This window comes from Neodiprion fabricii, chromosome 1, assembly GCF_021155785.1.
Source record: "Neodiprion fabricii isolate iyNeoFabr1 chromosome 1, iyNeoFabr1.1, whole genome shotgun sequence".
Lineage (NCBI taxonomy): Eukaryota > Metazoa > Arthropoda > Insecta > Hymenoptera > Diprionidae > Neodiprion > Neodiprion fabricii.
The window spans coordinates 31,463,734-31,488,221 of NC_060239.1; the positions used below are offsets into that span (position 1 = coordinate 31,463,734).

At 44.9% G+C, this 24,488-nt stretch overlaps 1 protein-coding gene across 2 annotated transcripts; it reads left to right on the forward strand.

Annotated features, from left to right (window-relative positions):
- Nucleotides 1–785: 785 nt before the first annotated feature.
- On the forward strand, nt 786–3,760 carry LOC124182917 (protein odd-skipped-like). Of its 2 annotated transcripts, XM_046570738.1 has the most exons (3): nt 786–1,810; nt 2,384–2,689; nt 2,723–3,760. In XM_046570738.1, exons 1-3 carry the CDS (start codon nt 1,278–1,280, stop codon nt 2,793–2,795), a joined length of 912 nt encoding a protein of 303 aa, XP_046426694.1. In that variant the 5' UTR covers nt 786–1,277; the 3' UTR covers nt 2,796–3,760. The 2 variants fall into 2 exon arrangements, with proteins under 2 accessions (XP_046426694.1, XP_046426685.1); XM_046570729.1 differs by having other exon boundaries at nt 2,384–3,760.
- Nucleotides 3,761–24,488: the final 20,728 nt, after the last annotated feature.

Sequence of the window (24,488 nt, forward strand, 5' to 3'; positions counted from 1 at the left end):
GTGTCATTATAGGTACAGCTTCTATTATACAGCTGATTTAAAAAGCAAATATACGCTTTCCTTTTCTTCCGTCCTTCACCTAGCTCCGATTGTGAAGCACTCGCGTGATTCCACTGCATCTGTAGGGTACAACGTTACCTATAAGTAGAGTGTAAAGCGTATCCTCACACGACGATCATTATCACTGCTTCCATATGATAAACGGATTACTTTATATACATGTCTCTAAATAGAATTACGGATACAGCATACATCGTCCGTTCGATTAGATAATATAATATAATAGTCGGCAGTAGCCAGTCAATAAAGGTAGAAATCCACAATCGTGAAATCAAATTCGAATTTTCCCTCTCTCAGGCCCAAAAGAAAATAATAAATAAATCGATTCCGCTGCGCGGTTGTACGATATTAACTTCGAACAAATATCCAAGTGACTGTATTCCGCGCACCGATAACTGCAGCGATTCATGATTTAGAATTTAAAAAGAAAAAAAAAATAAATGATTATCTCTGTCTTCACAGGCTGCAGCATAAAAGATTGACATTATATACTGACTCCAGGGTAGATAATAGCTGCGGTAATAATCGGCGAAGATCAGTAAATACCGTGGTCGTCAGCCGCACATATTATTATACACATATACATGTACATGATATGTGTGCATTATATATTCAGCGACGCAGGACGTTCCCGGCGGGTCGCCATGTTGGTTTTACGTACGATAAGTATATATAGGCGTCGAGACGCGCGTCCGACGACCTCTGGACCAGCGAGTACCGTCGGGAGAGCGTATCGACGACGAGCGTGTATCTGTGACGTCTTTCGCTTCGGATGGACGTTAATACCGTCAGGGGTAGCATCGCGGCGCCCCCGATCGTCGGTCGGAAGCCCCGCCCCTGTGGAAGCCGTGCGCCAACGGGAGTATGACTTCCCAACCGGGAGGCCCGCCTACCGGAGACAGTGAGGTACCCGGCTATCCCCGAACCACCGACTCAGTATCACTCCAAGTCTCGAGCGTGGCACGCGTGTAGTTACAGAAGGTCGAGACTGCGTGTTGGCATTTTTCAGCGACGATCTATAGAATAAAATCTACCGTGACAGCCGAGGTTCTGCGCAGAGTGTGTTTTTGACGTTTCGCGACCCCCTTCTCGCGGGATCGTCGGGATATTTTCGAAGAAGAACGGGAAAAAAAAAGAGATATCGAAAGAGTGTCTAACAGTGAGGCGACGAGAGTCAGGATAATCCGTTCACTCCTGCGACCGCGTCCCGCCAGCCGATGGAGCTGACGGACACCAAGATGGAGCCGCTAACGCCACCCCACACGCCCCCGTCTTCGGGGGGGGCCGATCACCACCGGGGCTCGCCGCCGCAGTGGTTCCGCTCGCCTCAGCAGTTCCACCAGCACCCGCAGCAGCCTTCCGGGTACCACGCGGCCTTCCTCGACCACTGGCTCAGGGGTGCCGCCCTCCTCGCGGCCAGGGGATGCTGCCCCCAGCCGGTTTCGCACCCACACCCCCATCCCTACGCGCATTCTCACCCGCATCCCCATCAGCATCCGAATCCGCACGTGCAGTCGTCGGGCCACGCGAGGCATCCGGGACTTCCGGTTCCGCCCCCGGTGTCCTTCATGACACGAAGATCGCCCGGACAGCGGCCCAAGAAACAATTCATCTGTAAGTTCTGCAACAGACAGTTCACAAAGAGCTACAACCTACTGATACACGAGAGGACTCACACCGACGAACGTCCCTACAGCTGTGATATTTGCGGGAAGGCCTTCAGGAGGCAGGATCACCTCCGAGATCATCGGTAGGTATTTTATGTTTCGCATTTCACACGCGTATCTTCGTGAAGTCGCGTTGACGAAACGGCGGGTTACTTTTCCTTTTTTGCTTGCCAGGCGTGATCGCGACGATTATTTTGTTTTTTTTTGTCTATGATCGAGGTTTGACGTAGCTATAGGTACGCGAGTGTTCGTATCTGTACGATACGTGAGAGCAGTTCGCGAGTACCGAGGCTTCAATAATTAAAATCGATAAGCGTGTATAATCCTGCGTTGACGGTGTTAGAAGAGCGTGATCAAAACTGTCGTAAAATCGATCGTCGATACCCTAAAAGAGCCTTATAACTACAGCCGAGCACGCTGCCAGCGTTCGAGTCCCATGACACCCGATCTCGTTTCATTTCCAACGTACACGTAATAACGATATAACGCACGTGAAACGTACCGAAACGTAAGAGTGCGCGTTGTATCGATGCCGATCGATTTGACGACACGGCGTGTAACCAACCCATAAGCCGCGATCATTTTTAATCGTTGAACATTCTTCGTAGTGTACTTATTTTTTTTTTCTTCTTTTTCCCAAAATTTTCTAAACGCAGGTACATCCACAGTAAAGAGAAGCCATTCAAGTGCGGCGAGTGCGGAAAGGGATTCTGCCAGAGCAGGACCCTCGCCGTTCACAAAATCCTTCACATGGAAGAATCGCCCCACAAGTGTCCCGTATGCTCTCGCAGCTTTAACCAGAGGAGCAATCTGAAGACCCACCTGCTCACTCACACGGACGTCCCTCAGGACCTCAGAGTCGAGCCCCAAACCGTCCCAGTTCTTCCTGTAAATGCAACCACGCCGGTCATCAGGCACGCCACTCAACGCGAGAGGATCACGAACGGTCTTGAGGTCAACCAGACGACGACGACGACGAAGGCAACGACAATGTCGACGACGTCGACGTCGGCGTCGCCGACTAGGCCAAAGCTAGGATTCAGTATAGAGGATATCATGAGACGCTAGGTCCTTTATAGGACACGCCGAGTTTCCTATCACAGTATTAACTAATCATTATGTACGTTTAGTTTTACTGTTAAGTCTGATATAGGATACACATATATATATATATGTATGTATATATTACATACGTATATACTTCGACATTGCGTTACCCGTGTGCTATTTTAGCTGCAGTCAGGTCCGTGTTTCCATTTTTCAACATTTTTTATAATTTTTTTTTTTTTTTTTCCAACTCGCATTGTTTTTGTGCAACGAATCAAGGGACGAGCTTCATAAAACGGTTTACAAATTGGCACATTTTTTTATACCGTCTTCCAGAGTTCAAATCCAGTTCTTTTATTTATTGTTTCTCTTTTTTTCCTTTTTCTCATACGTATTAATATACACATTTCGTATATAGCCGATTTAATAACGGATCGTTAGGAAATTTTGGCACTCAACGATTTCGTAAACAATGTTCGGGTATATATCATTTAGCAAGTATACCGGGTAATTCCATGTTTGTACCTTTTTCGTAGACGTTAATGAGGCAAAATATTGTGGTACCGCCTCGCATAATGTTATACCGGGTACATCAAGGGACCACGTTGTTGTGTAGTACAAAGTGAGATAGAAATAGAGGGAGATGAGGGCGAAAGAAAAACAACGACAACGATGGATCCCGGTGAAGCTACGAAGAAAAAATAAAAATCAGACCGAGGGAGACTCGAGTAAATGCGTAAAAGCAAACTTTTTTTTTCATTCCTTCTCATTTTCGGTGTGTGTTATTTTCCCATTTTTTTTCTTTTTCATATTTCTTTTTCTTTCTTTGGTTTTCCGCAAATTGTATATACATAGAAAACTGACCTTTATCGTATTGTCGTTGTTTGGCTTTGGCGAAGTGTCTAAAACTAAAAACAAAAAAAAAAACACAACACACACCCATTTTGAGAAGGTGTGAAATATACGTTACACGCGTTGCACAGTTTAACGTTATGCAAAAGGATATAACGTATGAATCTCGCGCGAGGAGAACAGCGATGGGAAGGGGGAAATGCAATAGAAAGAAAAGAGAGATATCGTTTCACGGGGTGAAAAATGAGTCGCACCCCGTACAAGCTGTTGCCGGTATAAGTCAGTCGGTAAGTCAGTCAAGTTCTCTTATACGGCGTTGGGCCTCACTACCATATATCCTGGAAATAGTTGCCCGCGGCCCAACGTACTTACATTCATCGGTGTCCCTTCGCCTCGGGTTTGTCGTCCCGGTTGGTATATGTATGAATACATGCACGTGTGTATGCGTGTACGCCTGTACGAAGCACGTACCTATGTACCTCGGAATATCGCGTCTTCTCGGGTACCAAACTGCGGCGGGTGAGTCGAGGGGCCGTTCGGGGCCCGGACCACCCGCACGCCCGATCTCTACATAAGTCCCAGCGCGTTTCACCTTGGCGTGCACCACTGCGTCGTGTCATCTGTCCCTCCAACTTTTACCATACTAATTTAAGATGGACGCGGCCCGGGAGTATAGACCTTATCCCGCGTATAGTTATAAATCGTCCTTAATACCTGTTTCCTCACCCACCCCTTATCTCAGTGTTATATTATATGGCAATATATATATGTATGCGCGTGTGCCTTTATGCATATATACAAATACGTATATACACACACACACACACGTGTATGCATGTATATATATATAGTAACTATAAGTTTATAAGTACTTAAATGTATAGATATATGTATATGTATATATGATATATACGTGCACAAAAGCGTATGTGCAACTGTACTTTCTGTGTGGCTCTCGACCTGTGTCACCGAATCTATGGTGCGATACGTTTGCTGCATTGTATAGGCATTATGTATTAAAAAAAACAAAAAAAGAACAAATTTAATGTTACCATCCTATAGATATACTTAAATACCAAAACATCGCCCTAGTCGACTGTAATAAAGATTTGTTGTTATTGCTAGAAATAGACGGAAATTAAATCAATAAAAATTTTGTTCATCCTTTTTCCTGTACATAATATACTCTTGTTTAAATAATCTTCATTCACAAGTTCTTACGTTTTCCACTCAACCATTCTCTCCGAAGGTACACCACCACGGTATCCTGTATTGTAATTCGATTCCAACGCGTGTATTCTCGTGGTCTAATCTTTCGGGATGAAAATAGAAGATAGGGGAATGAGTATCGAACGTATTTTCTTGTTCTTTCCCTCCAAGGAAAAAAGTAACGAAGTGAAAAGAATAAAAAAAAAAAATTATTCGAGCATGAAGTTCGATATATTACCGTTAAAAGGTAGTGCAGGTACCGTTATCCGCTATCTTTCTTCCCACATTATTTTGTTCCCGTAACCGCTGCTCGAGATGCAGCGCGGCGGACTGACTGGGCCCAAGGTGGATACGTATGTAAACGCGTTCATTCACGGACAGGATGCATCCCCGCGCATCTTGAAGGCGGGGAAGGACGTTCAATGGGTTTGACGTAGGTGCGGCATGCCGAGAAATTCGGTCGTTTATAGGTATCTCACTTGCAGCGTCCACACAGCGGACATTCTTAACGCCGGCTAAGCCTGTCTATGGCTCGCTACGGTTCCTAGGATATGTACAGCTTCGGCTATTGTATCGCCGGTCACAATGGCCCGCAGTTAACCTGTTTGTAGGGCAGTTCGCGCTGTTTGACTTTAATTAATACCCTTACTCCGACAATAAAAGAACCCCGAGTAATGAATAAAGCGAACAAACATCGGCTGCGCGGCACTCTGCTTTTATTGTTGAGCAAACCGAAGCTTTCTCGAAACCGTTCCTGTTATTTCTAGTCCTGCTAGAAATAAATACGGTCGCGATCCGTTCGGTGGTTATACGGATGGAATAGTTAGTTCTTATGATTAATCCCCGTTCAGCAGACTAGAAAGTAAGAAACACGGATCGTACAATTGGTTTAAAACCGCTTTGGAAACATTAGCATAGAGAATTTCACGTACCTCTACTTTCAATTATTTATGGTACGGTAGGTATCTTATGTAAATACCTAATAAAGGCAACGAAATAGAAAGGGATTAGGTAAATCGTGTAATTAGTAATCAAGGCGGAAGCTAATCACGCGTCTTATTCGGACGGCATATCGATCGAGATATATATTTGACCAGTGATCGTTGTTTAACGAAGTTTATGTTCGCCGCTGGCTATGGGTAAAAATCTACGAGAATCATCTGCTCATTTCGCAAATAATTTCCGTAGCCCGTGAAAAATATTTCATAATTAATGGTTCACTTTTATGATCGATTTGAGGCAAGATATATTTCACAGCAATTGTCTAGTACTACGGCAAATAATTTATACGTAGAGAATGACGAAGCTCCAACAATTTATTACTCCCAGGTATAATCCTTATTGTCTGTACCTTACACCTTATACGTACCTATATATTATTCGTCATTCTCTTGCAATTGCAATTACTGTCTACCAGTATAATAATTAGCTTTCTATTCTATAACATGCGTCATATCCTTCATCCCGAGAACAAATGTCTTCACGTTTTATGACGATTATAAACAGTTACTGACTTTTGTGCAATATATTCTATCGGACAGACTTGAACGATAAACGATCATCCAACTGGATTGGCATTCAACCGATGGGCACTGCAAGTTTCAAAACAGCCCAAGTTAATGATCATTATACAACGACTTGAGGCCGTCCCCTGTTCAATCGTCGGTGAAAAAAGTTGCGTATTATTTCGAGACATATGTGTACGGTAATTGGAACGATATTGTAACAATTTATTTTCAATTTACAATTTGAAAAAATAAATCTCACATTAACGGCAAGCTACTCTCGTTTGACTAGTTACAGAAAAATGAAAAGAAAAATCAATAAATAAATAAAAACGAAGAAAACAAATCGAACGCTCCAGAATGGTTCAAAGAGTTCGGCATCTATAAATTTGCATACCTATCCATAGTCCGATATTACCTCAACTCGATTAACTTGTACAATTCTTGCATCCTCAAGTTTTCCAACCGCTATTAGAAAGTCGGCTGATCGCTCTTGGCGGCAAGTATTAGCGCTAAATACGCTCCTTGATTATTATTCATGGTTGTCAAGCGATTTGGATAGAATTAAATGAAATTCGCGTAAACTGCGTGAATTTATTGACACTGACGACGGGGTGTCGGTATCCACGACTCGAGAGGCCCGTCCCGTATACTTTTGCCAATACAGCCGGAGGGTTAATTGGAACGCAAGAAGCGTTCGTATAGTTTATTTTCCAAACGGAAAGGATACCTATTTCGCGGGCCTAGATCCCCCGCTGGGCACCAGGTAGCCGAGTCTGCCGGTATCGCCTCCTTCGGGTTCCCGCTTCCATGAAGCCTCGAGGAACGGTTTAATTACAATAATCAGCACGACTCGGTTCCTGGTATATAGGCCCTCCGCTGATGACTCCCTTCGGGATTGGGAAGGCCGAGGTAATCGCTTCCTAAATCAGCGCGCGGGAGCGAGGACAGTCTGAGGCCCCGAAAGTGGGCCCGGAATAAATCGAGGGACTCGGTTGAGTGCATTTCGCGAAAATAAAATCTAAATAACTAGGAGAGAGGGAGAGAGAGAGAGAAAGTTAAAACACGCTGTATACATATACAGTGTACGTAATGTAGCTGTATCAACGCTGGATCGGATCGGATCGGATCGGATCATTCGCATATTTTATGCACGCATACGCTGCGGCGGGATAATTTAAACAGGCCTGGGCTGGAGATTATTTCTTCGAGTGAGAAGGAATAAAGGAGGTATGCGTAATAAGGGTAGATCAGTGCGCACGGTTTGGCCGCACATTAATTACGGTGCGAAGGAGGAGAGGTCGCCTCCTTATCTCCTTGCCTTTTACGGTGTATATAAAAAAAAACAAAGGACCGCAGGTGAGGGTAGATATTTCTCCGTGGATCCCCGCATTCGGTAATCTTCTGTACGGAAGATGGGTGAAAATCTATTCGTGGAAATTCCGTTGGAATGCAAAATGACAATCCATCCGCAGGCATGGGCCGGCGTTCGCTCATTTCGCCAGGTGAAAAATTCGTCAGTTTCACACGGAGCCGATGGATCGTCGTCGGGTTCCTCGGACGATGACGCGGGGTCGCCGCGTGCGTGTTCTCCGGGGGCACATACCAGCCCTGGGGCAACGACCAGGTCATAATGCGCCGGCATTCTACCCGCTGACGAGTGTGAAATATGGATTAATGAGCCACGAATGGAGAACAATGCGCCGCGGAAAGAGGTTGCGTATTTTAGGACGAAAAAAGGGCGAGGTATTAGAAAAGGAAAAATGCTGCTCAAAAAAATACGGAATGACCGGTCTCTCGGCTAATTGCGGTCGAAAGCCAGGAAGCGTACTCGAGCGAACGATCAATTAAAGTCATCCTCGGCTAGAAGCTCGGGCTACGACGTCAGCATCCCACCTTGGCATTTATATGATCGGTGTACAAACCTTGAGACGTGTTGGCTGAAATCATTATAAATCTTCGCTGGATATCAGTGTGTCACACCTACCGTATCATTTGTGTGTGGGTTGTATTACACGTGCGATTAAATTAAAACCCAATGCAGTTCTGCACCGCAGCTTGCGCGTTAAACTTATTCGAGCTGAAATTTAGTAACCAATTAGTTCGATTCTGCGCTTTGGTTAGCTAATTGCTACAGTGTTTCAATTGTGAATGCTGAATTTATGCTGACAGAGCACTCTGCTGTACATATTTTAGGATCTTTTTCATCCTGACCGAGCGATGCGATTCTTCCGTACGAGTCTACTGCAAGTTTTACGGTACAACAAAGTACGTGTATAGTCGGAGAATCCCATTGCGCGAGGTAGTGAAAGGCAAATCGAACGTCTTTGAACGACAATTCATCGAAAAGAAACTCATGAATAGATTAATTTATTCAAGTCATGAGAGTCTCGCCAAATACCAAACTATAAATATGAATTTAATTTTGAGCTGCTATGATACAGATCTTCAATATTCGTTTCGCTTAGCTTGAGCGCTACATCGAAAATTGCTTTGTTGTTAAGATTAGCTAAAATTCGACTGTCGGTTGTCATTTATTTTATTACGAAATAGCCGTATGCATTGAGTATTAAATTATTATATTCGAAATCAATGCTTAATTTCAAATCGCTTCAAAATTTTCATCAATAGAGTATTTGGTAGATTGGCTCGATTTCATTCGGCGCGACGGTAGCTCACCTAACTCGGAAGACTATTTTCTACAAATCCACTAAACCGATTATTTCGAGCAGTCAATTCAACACAGTCATTTGTTGTTCGTAATCAATATCGCTCAAATACGTTGTAAGATCAAATATTTAACGCTGCCAACGTAATATAAAAAAACTATTTCAATAAATTTGTCGATAAAAGTCTTCCGAATGGAATAAGCCATTGTAAAGTGAAATCGAACGTATTTACTATGTAGAGTTTTAACTATTCTGTAGCGATTCAAAGTGCAGCGTGAATATTTTAATCCTGTTACATTCACTGCTTGGTAAATTCTATACGATACCCAATTATTACTTCGGCGTTGTTTTGATCTCGACATTTCTAAAGACGTTCGGTTAACCCAGCTTCGACTTCTGACTTATTGACTTCAGTCTTTACCTACCACATCTCAGGCGTATTGTCACCGTCTTGCCGACTTTCTGCCAACTCTAAGCGAAACTGATCATCTGCCGACACAACGTCGGCTTCCATTGGTCAAACATTAGTCAAAATTTCGACAAGTGTGCCACCTGGGAAAGTAAATAAACAGTATAACCGATTATTGTCGAGCCGCATCGATACCAGCAACTCGGTTCTCCCGCCCCTTTCACCGATGCGATTGTGGTTCGCCGTTTGTGGAATGTCGTGAACCCTTTCGGCGTGGCCCTTGGTCGATCCTCGGCCCACCTCAACCTTATCCCCGAGCGTTAACCACAGAGGAGAGTGCACAGGAAAGGCGCATCGAGGAGGTTTCGGGTAGCGGGGGGAAAGCGTCGTGGCATCGATGCTCTATGCGGTCCTACCCTCTTATTAGGGCGTGCGTTTTATCTAAGGGTCACCGGGCCGCGGCGACCTCGACTCCGCGTCCAACGCCGACGAGGAGGTCGAATTCCAGGAGTTCGTGGCCATCAGCCCGCAGAAGCATGCGCTCGAGAGGAACCCCCCGAATCCTCGGGAAACGAAGTGGCGGCGCCAATCCACGTCAGATTTCTGTCCGCCCCTAAAACAAACCCACCGCTCCCCCCCCCTCCTCCACCCCCGTAGGAGCCCGGAGCCTCTATTCCTCCCAGGCTCAATGCCGCATCGAGCGCACCCGACTTGACATGACTTCCTCTCCCGTAGCTCGATCGTTCCCCCGGGGAAAGTCGAGCGATTACCCGGGGATACCGGCCGCCGGGAGTCACCCCCGACATCACGCTAATTAATTATTTAATCAACCGACTCCGTCTTGTGAAAGCTTGCATTTTTTTGCTACCGCAGCCGCCGAACTTGCACTCGAGGTTATTTATTTTTCATTTGCGACGAGCGCATTACCCCGACGATAGTTAGACAGGCGATTTATATCCTCTCGTCAGGAATACGGAATGCAACTCTCCGTACCTTGGGAAAAACGTGATGTGTTTGCCAAATTTTCTTGCTTACTATGTAATTGGCGATTTCGTACCCTCCCTTTCTGAATTAGCCATTTCAATTGAATTATATCTGACAACTTGTAGAAACATAGTGAGAATGTGACTATTTCAAGAGGTAATGAAACCACATCAAGGAAGTACCGACGACTAATGAGATTGTTAATTACTCAGGGTGTGCTGCGAATTTTAGTCACAAAATAAGAGCTAGTTGATATTATCAGTCGTTGGAAACTATTCCGCGGTCTGTTACCACAGCTTTACCTATAAAGCAAGCTGCTCGTACACCAATAACGTGCGCCAAAATAAAATAGTATCACGTTTAGGCCTGCGTATGCATTGACCAACGATATTATAGGTATATACATGTAGGTGTATTAGGTACGAGCACCGCATACTTGGCGTCTACGGGTTTAGCGAAGTATCTCCTGCATACATACATACACACAATATTATACATATTACGTGGTTTCCGATAAAGAAGCCGGGGGCGATTAACGTGTGTGAGAAAGGGCCCTAATTATCCGGTTACAAATGTTGGCGATATTTTGAAGTGGTAACTCTCGCTCAGGTACGAACGAACGGATAACCAATTATATTGCAGATTGATGTTACGCCGGGATTATTGTATAATGGGTTCACATTCTTCGGTTGGCTCGCGGTTGCGGTTAACTCCCATGGGGCCAATTGCCAAAGACTAGCTCTCCGCTCCCTAATGATAATAGCGGGTATCATTGCAGCTCAGGGTTAAAATCTCAAATCTCGGCGCACATCGCATCGCCCGTGGGACAAAACAAGATTCCGTCTTATGTACGAGCGCGACGCGTCGAGGCTTTATTATTATACCTACATGCACCAGAAACGCGTAAATCGATCGGCATATCCGGATGGACGCGATAAATCGCATCGTCGAATTAGGATAATCCGCGATTCGTTAAAATCGAACCCACGTTTGCGTACGTAGGTACAATTGGGCGTGCATAACGACAGGAGAAACGTTCCAACACGTCTGCAAGAGAGCCGAGTCGGGCGGGTTGAGGGGCACACGAGGCCCCGGGAGTGTAGGGCCCCGAAGCGATTGCGGGCCCGCGGCTCATGGCCTGTGGTTAAGGCGGCGCGCGGTTTTTTGTGGTCAGCAATTAGGTAAACGTCTGCTGGCTCTGTTCACATTGTAGACACATTCTAGACCTGCTATTAGTTAGTAGTATAGTTTAAACTCGGAGGGACCGCGGAGCAGAGTCGAGATGGAAACCGAGACGCGAGTTCGTTCGTTCCTTCGTTCGTCGTGGGTTTTAAACACCGATAATTCGTGGTTAACCCGGGAGCGAGCGGCGCCAGGAGGCCACCCCCGGGGGCCCCGTGGGCCCCGGGCGGTAATTCCCCTTTTTCGGCGTTAAATTAGTGCCTTCGCTCTTGATTAGTTATCGCTCCGCTATTGCGGGGGAGTTTCGCGTCCGGCAATACCGACCGAGCAGCCAACCGGCTCCACGGGACGCTTTCCCACGGACGGTGCGCCGCTCGACCGCTTCGCCGATGTCGCCTCTCGCTCCTCGCTGTGTCACCGTGAAACGCTCGCCTAGGCAACCCCGGTTCCTCTCTCTTCTGCCACCTGCTGCCCTCTGCCGACGTATCATCGAACCTCCCCGTATTACAATTAGCATATCACAACAAGGCGGGACTTGGAACGATTTCGACTTCTCCTCCCTCCGAACCTCACAATGGGAATGCGCCATCCTCGATTTTCCCCCTCGAGATGAATTTCCCCACGCGAGGTTTATACGCTTCGAAAACACTCGCGTATCATTTTAAATGTTTAAAGGTGGCATGTACAAAAAATAAAAATAAAATACGGTCTACTGTATACACGATACAATATTCTCTCGTTGCGACAAATAAACAAATGATATAGTAAAACAAACCATCGTTTCGTTACGGTTCACGGTACCAAAACCTCATAAATCTCGGAATATTTTTCAGCGCGAATGAGATTGTGAGACTGATTTTCAACTCATTATTTGAGTGAAATGTTCCCTCGTAAAAACCACTTTCGTATTTACCGTCCTGCGGAGTTCCGAACTTCGATATGTACAATTGTGATGGTGAGATTTTGCCTCGGGCAAAAGTGATGCTTGATTTTTTTCTGTCAAATATCGATGCTAGAATCGAGTGACGACGAAGAAGACGTAGCGATGTATTCATATTATAATACTTCTGTCCGTATGATGAAGTTATCAATTATTCTAGAGACTGTGCACACACCGTCTGTCTGTTGAGTTGTTTGTAGGTATTATAATGAGACGATCCTACCGACGAGATACAAATGTTAATAGGCTTGTGCGATAGAAGTGAACATTTTAATCCCATTCAAGTACCATATCGTTTATGCTAATGATTATTAGACCGATGAAACACGTTCCGCGGTGTAGTGCAATATTGGCATAAGTAACTTGACGAGGCGCTTCTATTGAAAATCCACACATCGGATATTAATAACATTGTAAAAAGTTTACTTCTTTAATAACTTCCTGTGACAAGAATGCAACCAATCAATTCACTCGATTCGCAGAAAGACTCTTTCGTGGTTTCGAGGTGTGACACGGCAAGGCTGATCCTTCCGAAATAATAACCGATTCCATGGGCCAGGTATAATCTGGATATTTTCGTTTTTACAACTGCACGGCGGCACGATAAATTCTCGAATGCACCCACACGTAGGACCGGAGATTCTCTCGTATTAGCAGCCACGCTGCAGAACCCACCCAGAGTCCGAAGATTACGGGACCATAATTCAACCGGACGAAGACAGTGATTGTCAGTTGTCTGTCGTTATCTATACGCCCGACCACTTGCCAATTGGTAAAATGAATCGTTAAAGAGATCGGTTACGGTTATATGATCAATTTTCAAAACGTTTTGTACAACCGGTATGTATACACTATACATATATACATATATAGACCCATGAGTCAACCCTGCAAGGCGCGAAGCGGTATTTGAAATCGGGCTGAAAAAAATTTGTGGCATTGAGAACCAAAATTGCGTCAAGGGGAGTAAATTTCAGAATCAATATTATATCACCCGCCAAAACTTGTGTCAGCACGATCAAAAAAATTATTCCGATTGTTTTACAGGTAAATCAAAGGAACTTCAGTTCCTTCTTACGAAAAGTTTGACAGGAAATCCGGAAGATTACGTCCCGATCGCGAAATCCGGACTGCATGCGGTAAAATGATTCAGTGAAGATTGCGAAATGACGTTCCAATTGTTGCGATTGAAAAATAAAACAGAAAAAAATGGTTGCCTTGTAATTTACGATTTACGAGGATTCCGCCATTGTTAATGCTGGGCTCGTTTAGAATAATTTCGAATCGTTGCGATGAATGGTTTAAAAGATACAGACGAAAAACGAAGACATCTCGTCAGATTTTCTTAGCGGTTGATTTTACGATTTCCTGGTTATATTTTTTAAATTTCTGAGGAGCCAATTAGACGGAAAAGGTGGCTGTAAATCGATTATGAGAAGAAAAGTTTTTTGGCCCGAAAAGTCGTAAAAAAAGAAACTACGCCTAGAGTCTAGCCCTTCGAAAAAATTTCCTTAAAAATGCATCGACAAATTGATTTTGTCAACAATAAAAAATCAAAAAGTCTCATTTGAGAACGGCTAAGTTCCGGTAGCTTCAATGGATTCTTCGCACGTGGATGCAGAAAAGTGTAAAACGATGTCGAGTACGGAAGAATAAACGAGGAACGCTTGTAAGATGCGGAAGATCGGTGAAAAAACCGACAGTTTCAAACAACGGACGAAGACGGATGCACCGCAATTCTATCGGCGAATGTTTCGTGAGTCGTAAAACGAATATTCGTCGAGGGGGTCGAAGAGGACGAGGATGAGTGACAAGAAGCGGAGGACGAAGAGAGAAATTGGCGGATCTCGCGTGAGCGCGTCCTAACAATGTAAGAGACTTCTGCAGCCCTTTGAACCTCGCCTTTTTTCACCTTCCCCTTCTCCAACGGCGGGGATCCGATGCCCCAAGGCACGCGCTCGCTGACCACGGGGGTTCTACTCATTTTCAACCGAGGCGCGCACCTCTTTTTGTGGGTACGCTGCATCTCGCCTCGGAGATACCATTATACGTGTGTATGTAATACGTATACACCTAAAACACATGGGGCGATGCACGAGAGCGAGGCGTTTCCTTCCTGTGCAAGCATGTGGGTTTGCATTTTCATGCGCGTTCGAATTGCGAGCCTGCAGTGTTTGTCGTAACGAACTGGGCGTTGCGGAATGAAAAGAACACGTTCGTGAGCTTACGAGGTGAAGAGACACAGGCAGCAAAATTGAGAGATAAGAAAAACTGCTCTGATAGCAATGCGTGTTTACAGTTCAAGGTCTGAAACAGAACTGTTTTTAGAATAACATTTACTCACGCAGCAGCCTCATTCATTTTATCTATTTTCTAGGATGACTGCTAGATCATTAGAAAATTTCACCCTTTGTAAAAATATATTTGAGAAACGCAGCTTGCAGCAGGGATTTTCGCGGTTTTTCACGATAATTGCTCTGTACAATCTCCTCCCCACGAGTCACGACAAATTTGCAATCACCATCGTTTATCCTTTCTTAAAGCCGCGGCATATCACGGACGTCTTTCATTATACAGGTGCGGCGGACTGCGTGGAATAGATTGTCGCGTGTATCGATATTCGAGAAGTTCACCTGCTGCAGGTGAAGAGAAATCGACGGTCTGTCGATCTTGGTGATAATGCAACGATTCTTAAAAGTCGCTCGAGACGCTGACATTAACCGCAGCTACGAGCTTAACGATCCTATACAAAACGTGACTGGGACGCAATTCAGGTATCCGACAGCTTATACCTGTATTCTACGTAAATCGAAATAAATGATGACTCGCGATACTTGTCAATATGAATTTTCTGTTTCCATCGCTCACTGCAGGTATACTTGCACCGTTTTACTCGTGTCTTATATACGATATTACAGGTGTTCGACATCGCTGACTCTGCCATAGTTTTAGAACATATCGCCGGAACATGTCCGAACGATGAAGTGAAACGGCACTCGAAAATATTTTACGCACAACCCTCCTTTTAGAAGTTTGTAAAATTAGCCATGCGGTAATTTGGGGAATTTCTAAAAACCGCTGTGAACCAAAAGTCTCGCCACGTGGTAAAATCTTCAGCTGGCTACTAATTTTACTAGATCTTGTCTATTTAATCGATTAATCGTAGGCTTCGCTTAACCGTGCTTGCAATTAATCGATTACATTATCGAAATTTCAATCAATCGGTTTTCCTATTACTCAATTAATCACCCTCTCCATTAATAATTTTTCAATGTAATCGATTAATCAACCCTTCGAATAAATCGAAATCTACGATCAATCGATTACTTGCACAGCTCTTCTTCAATTCCTGGACCAGGGAAGAAAATGACTACAATTCAAACGTAGTAAAAATACCAACGAAGTACTTTCAATTCTTTCATTATCGGTCGCAAAAATAAAAATTTTTAACAACAACAACACAATTCTCAGACAATTTCGTCAAACGATTTCGAAGACTCGAGGCTTCACATACCGCGGGAAAAAATTCCACAAACGGGGTGTTAAAACGTGCTAAGTGTGTTGTGAGGTTAGCAGCGGCGGAAGAGTGTCGGTAGAAAAAGTGAGTTAAAATCCGCACATACCTCCTCGAGACCGTATTATTTAAGCGGGAGTTATCCCGATCCCTGTAGTAAAATGGTTGCCGGAGTTCATAGGGGGAGAAAGCCGGGCGTAATCCCTGTCTCGCATAAGCGAGACATAATCGTATTAATACGTTAGCGCTCGCGTTAACGCTGCCGCGAGGGTTGGGCCCATGCGGGGCCTGATAAAAGCCTTGGAAGCAAGTTGGAGGCTGGCGCGCTCGCGCGAACTGGAGGCTGGAGGCTGGAGGCTGGAGGCAGCGCGGGGGTCCCTCTTCCTCTTCCTCTTCAACCTCTGCTTCGTCTTCTTCTTCTTCTTCTTCTTCATCTTCTCCTCGACTCGACCGAGCCCCTCCTGCAGGTCCTCCTCGACGGAACGGAACGGGGTCCGTACCGTCGGGCGCGTGCATGTTCCTCTCGCCGCGCGTTCCCACGGTTTCAACGAGTATCGCACTGCCTTATTTCTATAGCCCCTTCCCTCCCCCCCCATCCCCCTGCACCTCACCCCTCACCACCGCACCCCTTTCCCCTCAGGCCCGCGCCGAGCGCAATACCGATACATGCGCAAGTATGCACGCGTTTGCACGCGTAGGTACGTCGGGACGCGACACACGTGTATGTATTCAGGTATATCGCACATGCACGCGCAGAGCCGTGCACACGCTGAGACGGACCCGTGAGGCAGAATCGAAGTCAAAGGCAGAGGCAGAGGCAGAGGCAGAGGCGGAGGCGGGTATGGGTATTGGTTCGTCTCTAGCGTTGGCGGCGCGGTGACCCTTGACCCCCCATTACCCGGTACCGGGACTCGACTGACGCTGACTCCGGCGGGTATACCATCCCAGGTATGCATCTCTGCACGGCAGGGATATAGGTAGGTACGTACCTACAGGTGGGCGCAGGCGGACCTCGAGCCCCGAGGGTATCGGGGTCCTCCGCACCAGGTTCGATCGAAGCCGGCCCTCCTTCCCTTTCGCGCTCGCCTCCCGGTGCCCTCCTACGGTTTCCGTTCCTCCTCCGATCGAGGGAAGGAGGGGCGCGAGTTGACGGGGGTTAAAACGCGGGAACCGCGCGACCGGAACATCCTCAACCCCGGGTCCCTTCGCGGACGGCGTGCGACCCGAAGGGGGGGAAACGCCGACGGCCAATTAGCCGTTCCGCGTGCCGCGATTATCCTGCGGAAACGCTGTCGTACTTAATTAGGGTAATGCCTGCTTCTTTTTTCTACGCGAAACATTTGCTCCGCCCGTATCGAAAAATCCTCCCGAAGTGTAGGTACCTACGACTTTTGGATCAAGTATTAATATACGTAAATGCTTCTCACGTTATGTGCCTGACACTTTCCTAGTTGAATAACGTTCATTCCAAAATAATGGCGAGCACGGTCTTACTGTGAACGTAATGCACGGAAATAATCGTGCGAATAGTTAAGTCATTTAAAAAAATGACGATCCCTTTTTTCACTTAAGAGGAACGAGAAACCAGATACTTGCAACGTCAAAACTTTATCTACTTTTTGTTGTTCCAAAGTTAACGGAAACAAATACGTTATTATTACATTAAAACGAAGCTGGTCCAACTGTCAAACCGGGCTACACGATTATCGTGCAAGAGTCTGCAAAGAAACTGGAACGAGTTTACTATTAGACGCGTTATTTGAATGGGAAACGGGTCACGATACAAAGCACCCCTTAATTTTATCGCGGATATTAGGTAAGGACTACCGGCAATGCATAGTCGACATTTTAACACCAAATCTTGGCAGATGTGTCACCGAGTCTTGATAATTATCTTATCTTCATTTCGACCAGTGAGTTTGTTGATGTTTTGCCGTAACACGATTGTCAAAATGTTTCCTTACTCAACAGATTGACGCGTTCGATCGTAGTCAACGGTGTATAAAGATTGATCGTGTGGATAAAATGTTTCATGCATCTACTAATCTCTGATTTGCATTTCCAAAATTAGCAGCCTACCGTACGAACGCAACACCCTTTGACCAGGCATTTTTCCGAATCCATAAATCCTTGCGGAATCGCGATTGCAGCGGTACCCGCGCCCGGGCAACACGCCCCACTCTCTCGTAAAGATAAAAGAGGAAATTTTTTACGTGCCCGGAATTATCCGCTAACCAGCGGTGGTATACGCCAAGGGTTTCGGTCGGCTGATTGACGCCCCAGACATCGCAGAGGCTCGGAGTTGTGAGCTTGTGTTCCCAGGGTAGCATTCGGAAGTCTCGAGCCAAAGCTTCTCCAGGAGGCTGACAGTAAAATTCGGTACGTATCACCGACGGTTACTTCTCCCTCCTTTTGAACCTGCTGTTGGGGCCTCGGGCTAAAACTGGCCCCACCGGCACCCGCGTGCCAGGAAGATCGAGCAAGGGCACCGATTCCCAAGAGTAAAGCCAAGAGTAAACTATAAGGTCACTCCTTCTCATGGGAGGGCCCCCAGGCGCCGCAACCTCCGCCCCGGCTTCCTCGTCGACTAAAAACGTGATTTTACCGAGGTATCGGTACGGAACCAACAGCCGTTGCGCGCGCTTGTTTCCCCAGGAATGATCGTGGGATTTTTTTTATTATAACACCATCCACGTACCCATATAACGCGTATTATAAATTTATAAATTCCGAAACAGTCGTGTAGCGCGACGATGATTCGGCCTATAACCGAAAAATAAAAATCAAAGTAATTAAGATATTGATGTGAATTTAGATTGAAAAGACGAGAAACAAGGTTTCAATTAATTGCTTATTTCTGCTGAATAGCAGTTTATTTATTCACTCGATAAAAGCGAATTGTAAAAAAGAAAAGGTTATTCTGTTATCCCAGCGTTATAAAGTTTCGAAATTAATTAACTTCAAACACTAAGCTACGCGGGGGTCGAGTAATGTGAATCGGATACTGTCATTCCTACGTAAGTAAATGAGAATCATTCGTGTGCCGTATGAAAGAAGCGTTCACCGATCTTCTTCACACATACATATAATGTAGCTACAATTCAATTTGGTCAAACAGGTTTAATAAATTTTCGTTAAACGTTTTCCGAATTCTATACGCCTGTTATTAAACATGAACGCGAGAAACGTGAACGGAAATTCAATCCACAATCGCTGTTAGTTATATACGCGCTGCGTCGCCATATAATTGCCTCGCCCAATATACACAAATTTGCATTAATGGACATCGATACCGAATCGTTTTTCACATATTCTTTGTACATACACCGCTATCGTCGCGTTCTCATTTTTAAACATTTTTTACACACATATACCGTAAGCGAAATGACCCGCGAATCATAATTTACAGAGCTCGCAATAATAACATTGAAAATAATAATAACAATAACAATAATAACCCACATCCCCAGCAATTAGTAAACAACAGCGGGGGTAAAAACGAATAACGATAATGTACATGCGATAACACATGTATGCAACTAAACCTTCCTTGAAAAAAAATATTATAGATACGAGGGTTTTAATGTGCCGAATCGGTATCTGCTTTCCATTTTTTGGTATCACGTAATGTTTTAGACCGTCCAAGCTGTACCCCCAGCCCCTTAAACAAACAATACATGAAAACTATACGCGGTACATATATTTGATTACTAGATTTCGATTCAAGAGGATCAAATCTATTATAATTACACATAACAATAAGATGGAGAAAAAGAAAGTTGATTATGATTTTTGTTGCAGACCAGTTTAATCATCGCGCATCACGGGCAGCTGAATTAAATTTACGTCGAATAAATGCGGCACTGTGTACGAGAGTTGGGAAGTGAATCATATATCAGGGACCGTAAAGGAATAAACGTTTATACCTTCGGGATAATTATCTCCGAGGGTGCTCTTCGTGCGATTCAGCGAATGGGTGGGATGCGCGAAACCACGCCGCATAACGTCGTAACTTTTCCGATTCCCAGCGCGTTGTCCCGCAGGAACAGAGAGAATGTCAGCAGTGTCGGCACCGCGGACGCGAGTGCATGGCGGGAGTCAATAATTATAAAATGAAAATACCAAGGCGCTGCCGGGATAACGCGACAAGTACGAGCGGGCAAACTGCCCCGGAATGGCGGGGGGTTCGCCTTATTTATGCCGCCATCCGTCCGAGCGTATTGAGACAGCTATGGCGGAGCTACTAGTTTACTTACGACCCGCGGAGTTAAGAGCCCTCGGTTTCGCGCTTTGACGAGGGCATTACGGAGCCTCCTTCGAGAAACGCGGAATGGCTCGTAAGCCAGCGACTAAATAGGATAATGCCGTAGTATTTCTTAATTACGACTAATCACTGCCCAGCACCGTGAAACATCGACGCAGCCGAGCTGTAATATAATGGAAGTGCTGCAGCGGGTCAACGACGGTTACAAAAATAGCTTAACGACCGCCGGTCGATCGTTGACGTCAATACTCGTCCCTGCACCGGTTTTCGAGAAACAATTTTGCTCCTCGTCGTGGTAAAACAAAGACAACGGTAAAAAAAAAAAAAAACAAAAACAAAAAACCGAGAAGCCGAGAGGAGAAAAAGGAGAAGATAATTCGTTAGCAAGGTTGCCCGCGATTTCCGCCGACCCGCGGCCGATTCCACGGTCTACCTAATGCAGGACGCGATGTTTAACGAGCAAAAACAGAAGTCGCGCTTTCAACGCGCGGATTCGTACAGCGGCACGTAAATGCCTGTAATGAACGGGCATGGCCCGATTCGATGGGTGGGAAATTCCAAGCTAAAGTCCCGAAGCTATCCGCTTTCGAAAGCGCTGGAATGATCTAACGTGTCGGAATCAAAATTTGGAACAATTATTTCTTTACGCTACGCAAATTGCACTTGAAATGACGCGGGATCGGTGAAACTAATTATAGAATCGTAATATCTTTCGTAAACGCGTTCAGAAATATCTGAAATCGCTTAAAATTGACGATTGACCAAGTCAATCTTAGCCTGGAGACGATAAATAAAAAAAAAATAAAAAAAACACTTGAAATCAAATAAAATGTATTGCATAAAAAAAAGTTAAGAATTATTAACGGCTTGAAATCACTAATTAAAATCGTTTACGATTCCTCAAGGAATTCCAAAAAATAAACGATATGCAGATCATTTTAGCATTTGAAATGAAGCTCTGCTTCAAAAATATGCGTAGTTTTCTCTTTCGCCGGATCTATGTACATTTAAACGGATCGAATGGGACATAAGACGGATCGTTTGCGTCTGTTTTCAGTCATTCCGTGCGTTTCAACTATCCGAACAACGCGTGCGCGATGTTTAACAGCACTTTATTCATTTTTTCGAGAATAATTTACGACGCAGGTGTACAGCAGGCGCCACGTATCGTAAATTATTTAATCCATAGGAAAACTACCGGATGAGGTTGGAGGGCGCCGACAATTTACAAGGTGGTAACAAGTATCACTAAATACGGCGTAAGTATGAGTCTGCCCATAAGCCCAGGATGGGTAATAGCGGCGTTTGTGACACGCGCGATTTCACCGACGATCAGAAGAATTTCATTTCATACAGTTACTGCAAAGTTGTAATAAAAAATGGGTATCGTTACAGTAACGGTATAAATATTGTTGAAATAGTAAGAAAATAGGGTACGAGTGTGTAATTATAGTTGTCGATACTACTGAAATTTCTGGTTATTGCAACATTAGATCTGTTCGTTTAGTTATCTGGAATTTTTCAGTTAAATAAGGCTTTGTCGTCAATTTATATTAGCATCGGCATTAAATTATAGAAGAACATATAAGACGAGTAGCCATAACGAAAAAGAATACAGCAACACGTACTAGATTTTCAACAGTTACAGCTACAAATCCGATGTTCATTTCTTACCCAGAAGTATAAATGTTGATTACGGTGAAAAACGGAAATGATTCAGACTCCGAGTCGACTGCAACATGAAATTTTCCTCAGTGCTCGCGGCGCTTCGTCAATCGCGTTGCGGACGCATGCAGAGTCACGTGTGCACAGTGCATTTTTACGCCAACCTTTCGTTCACCGTGTGTCAGCAACGGGTTTGTAAATTTTTCGGAAAAAGATGCGAGCTGCGAATCTGCATTAAAGAAAATAAGCGCCGGAGGATCGAGGCGCGAGAAGGCAGCAACAATGGAGAACATCAAGCGGCTGTCACCGGTTTGCGAAAAGCTGGAATATTATTCCCGGAGCCGGCTAAGGAGCGGGAACAATGGCCCACTTCTGTTCGGGACGTCACGAAGTCACACCCATCCCATGGGACGACGGGCAGCAAGCAACAGGTGGTCAAAGCTACCGCGCAGCGAGGATCCATTGTCACCGTATAACGAAGGGCGTCGTCGCCGACGCATCGCGGCCATGCCTGAAGGATGAAAAGAACTGTATGAATATGCACTTCAACACGCACGCCGCAGGCAATGCGATGTTCGATGTTGCCGAACGAGGGAGAGGAGAAGGAAGACGACGCTCATCGGGGGACGGAAAGAGCTGGGACTGTCGATACCTAGGAGGGTCTACTGCATCGAAATTAGTAACAGTCGGGTGCACCGAATTTTTAAATTACACAACACTGCGGAAATTTCTTGTCGTGCATTTTATCTAGAGGCATTAGCTTTGAATTTATTATACACCTGTAGGTACTGAAAAAGCTGATTGCCAATTATTTTTATTAGCTGATCAGCGAGCACAGGTTGTGGACACCGTATATAACTATTTGTGCAGCCACCTTCGGAACATTCTGTAATTATTGCGTAATTTGATGTTCTTAATCCTCAACTAGGGTCTCGATTGTTCGATGACCAGATTTTTAGCAATTATATTTGGACAACAGATTTTAATACTTGGCTTGTGCATTTATTACTGTTAGAAAATTTACAGTGTTTAACGTTGATCAAAGCACCCTCCTTACTACCATTTGTACTGCACCCTGTCATTGGTTGATACAGTGTGTAATTGAGGTAACCGACAAAATTCTGTCTTTTCAACAATAAACCGTATACTGTACAAGGATAATGCGAATTAACGGCGAAAGCAAAAAGAACGCGAATGTTTCTAGTCTTTTAGCAACTATCTCTAAACTCTTGTGATATTTTTCTCTGCTGTTAAAATAAAAGAGAAAATATATTATCTCCCGCAGCGCGGTATGCGTGTATTTTCTCGGATTTGCTTGATTAAAACCTATTAATGCCCATGCGTTGTTTCCACGTCAAGTTATAGAATAACGAAAAAGGCAATAGATCAACGATACTTTTTTCCCCTCAAATTGTGGAACCTCCGCAAGTGTCGCTTCGAGGAGCGGTTTCGTTCCATCAACTCCAGCTCGTTGCAGGGTCGGCGAACGAAGAATAAGAAACGGATGAAGAAGGGGAGGAGGCGACTTAAATATTCTTCGGCTCATCGGGCATCGGAGAGGGCTGATCGCGGCTGATCGCGCCGCGATAAAGATCCTGGAGGAGCGGAGGACGTTACGGGAAGGACTGCGGAGGTCGGCCGTATCCGAGAGGCGAAGTCCCACGCAGAGACGATGATTAAAATTGTAAATATCTTCGGCGACCCCTGGTGTTACGACCTTTCGCGCCATCGGCTCCCCATTGACTCCCCATCGCCTTGACCAATATATCAACCGATATTAGATTACCGTAAGAGGTGGGCATTAATGCACGGGCGAAAAAGCCGCAAAGATTTGTGGAGCTCAACCGCGCGCTCCGCAGCCGCGGACGGCACGTGAATTTTACAAGCTGCAGGCCGCCCCGGGTATTAAACGCGCATGTGCCTCAGCTTCGGCTGAGGATAACTTATAAGGTCTTCACGCTTCTGCCGGTGAGAAAATATTGTCGACGGTGGGCCGATTTTCTGTCCGACGCTTAATCGATTACTTTGGTTGATGCCCGAATCGGAATTCCAGAATTCGCGTTTCCCTATGTTTGTACCGCTTTTTAAAACTAGAAAAAATCGCATGACACATCGCAACAATGCCGATTGTCACGATGGTACGGTTAATTCTCGAACAATTTTTTCCGTACAATTTAAATCTGCACTTACAATAATGGGTTGCATAAATTTTTCGCTGAATTGCTTATTCTATATCTTGTGTTATATATAACTCACCCTGGAACCATCGTTTCTTCTTCCTTTCTTTTCCTTCCGTGCATTTTTTCTTATCCAAGGAATGCAATTCTGTAAGAAAAGAAAAACATTATTAAAATAAAATTATTATTTGACTTATGTTTCCGGGTTGTTTAAAACTGGTCGTACATGTCAATTGTCACGAAGAAAAAAAATTATGTCGCGGACAAATTACATTTTTATAATGCAAAAATGTCGTCCGCAAACATCTTAGAATTTTAGATAAAGTGAAGGAGAATAATTTTCT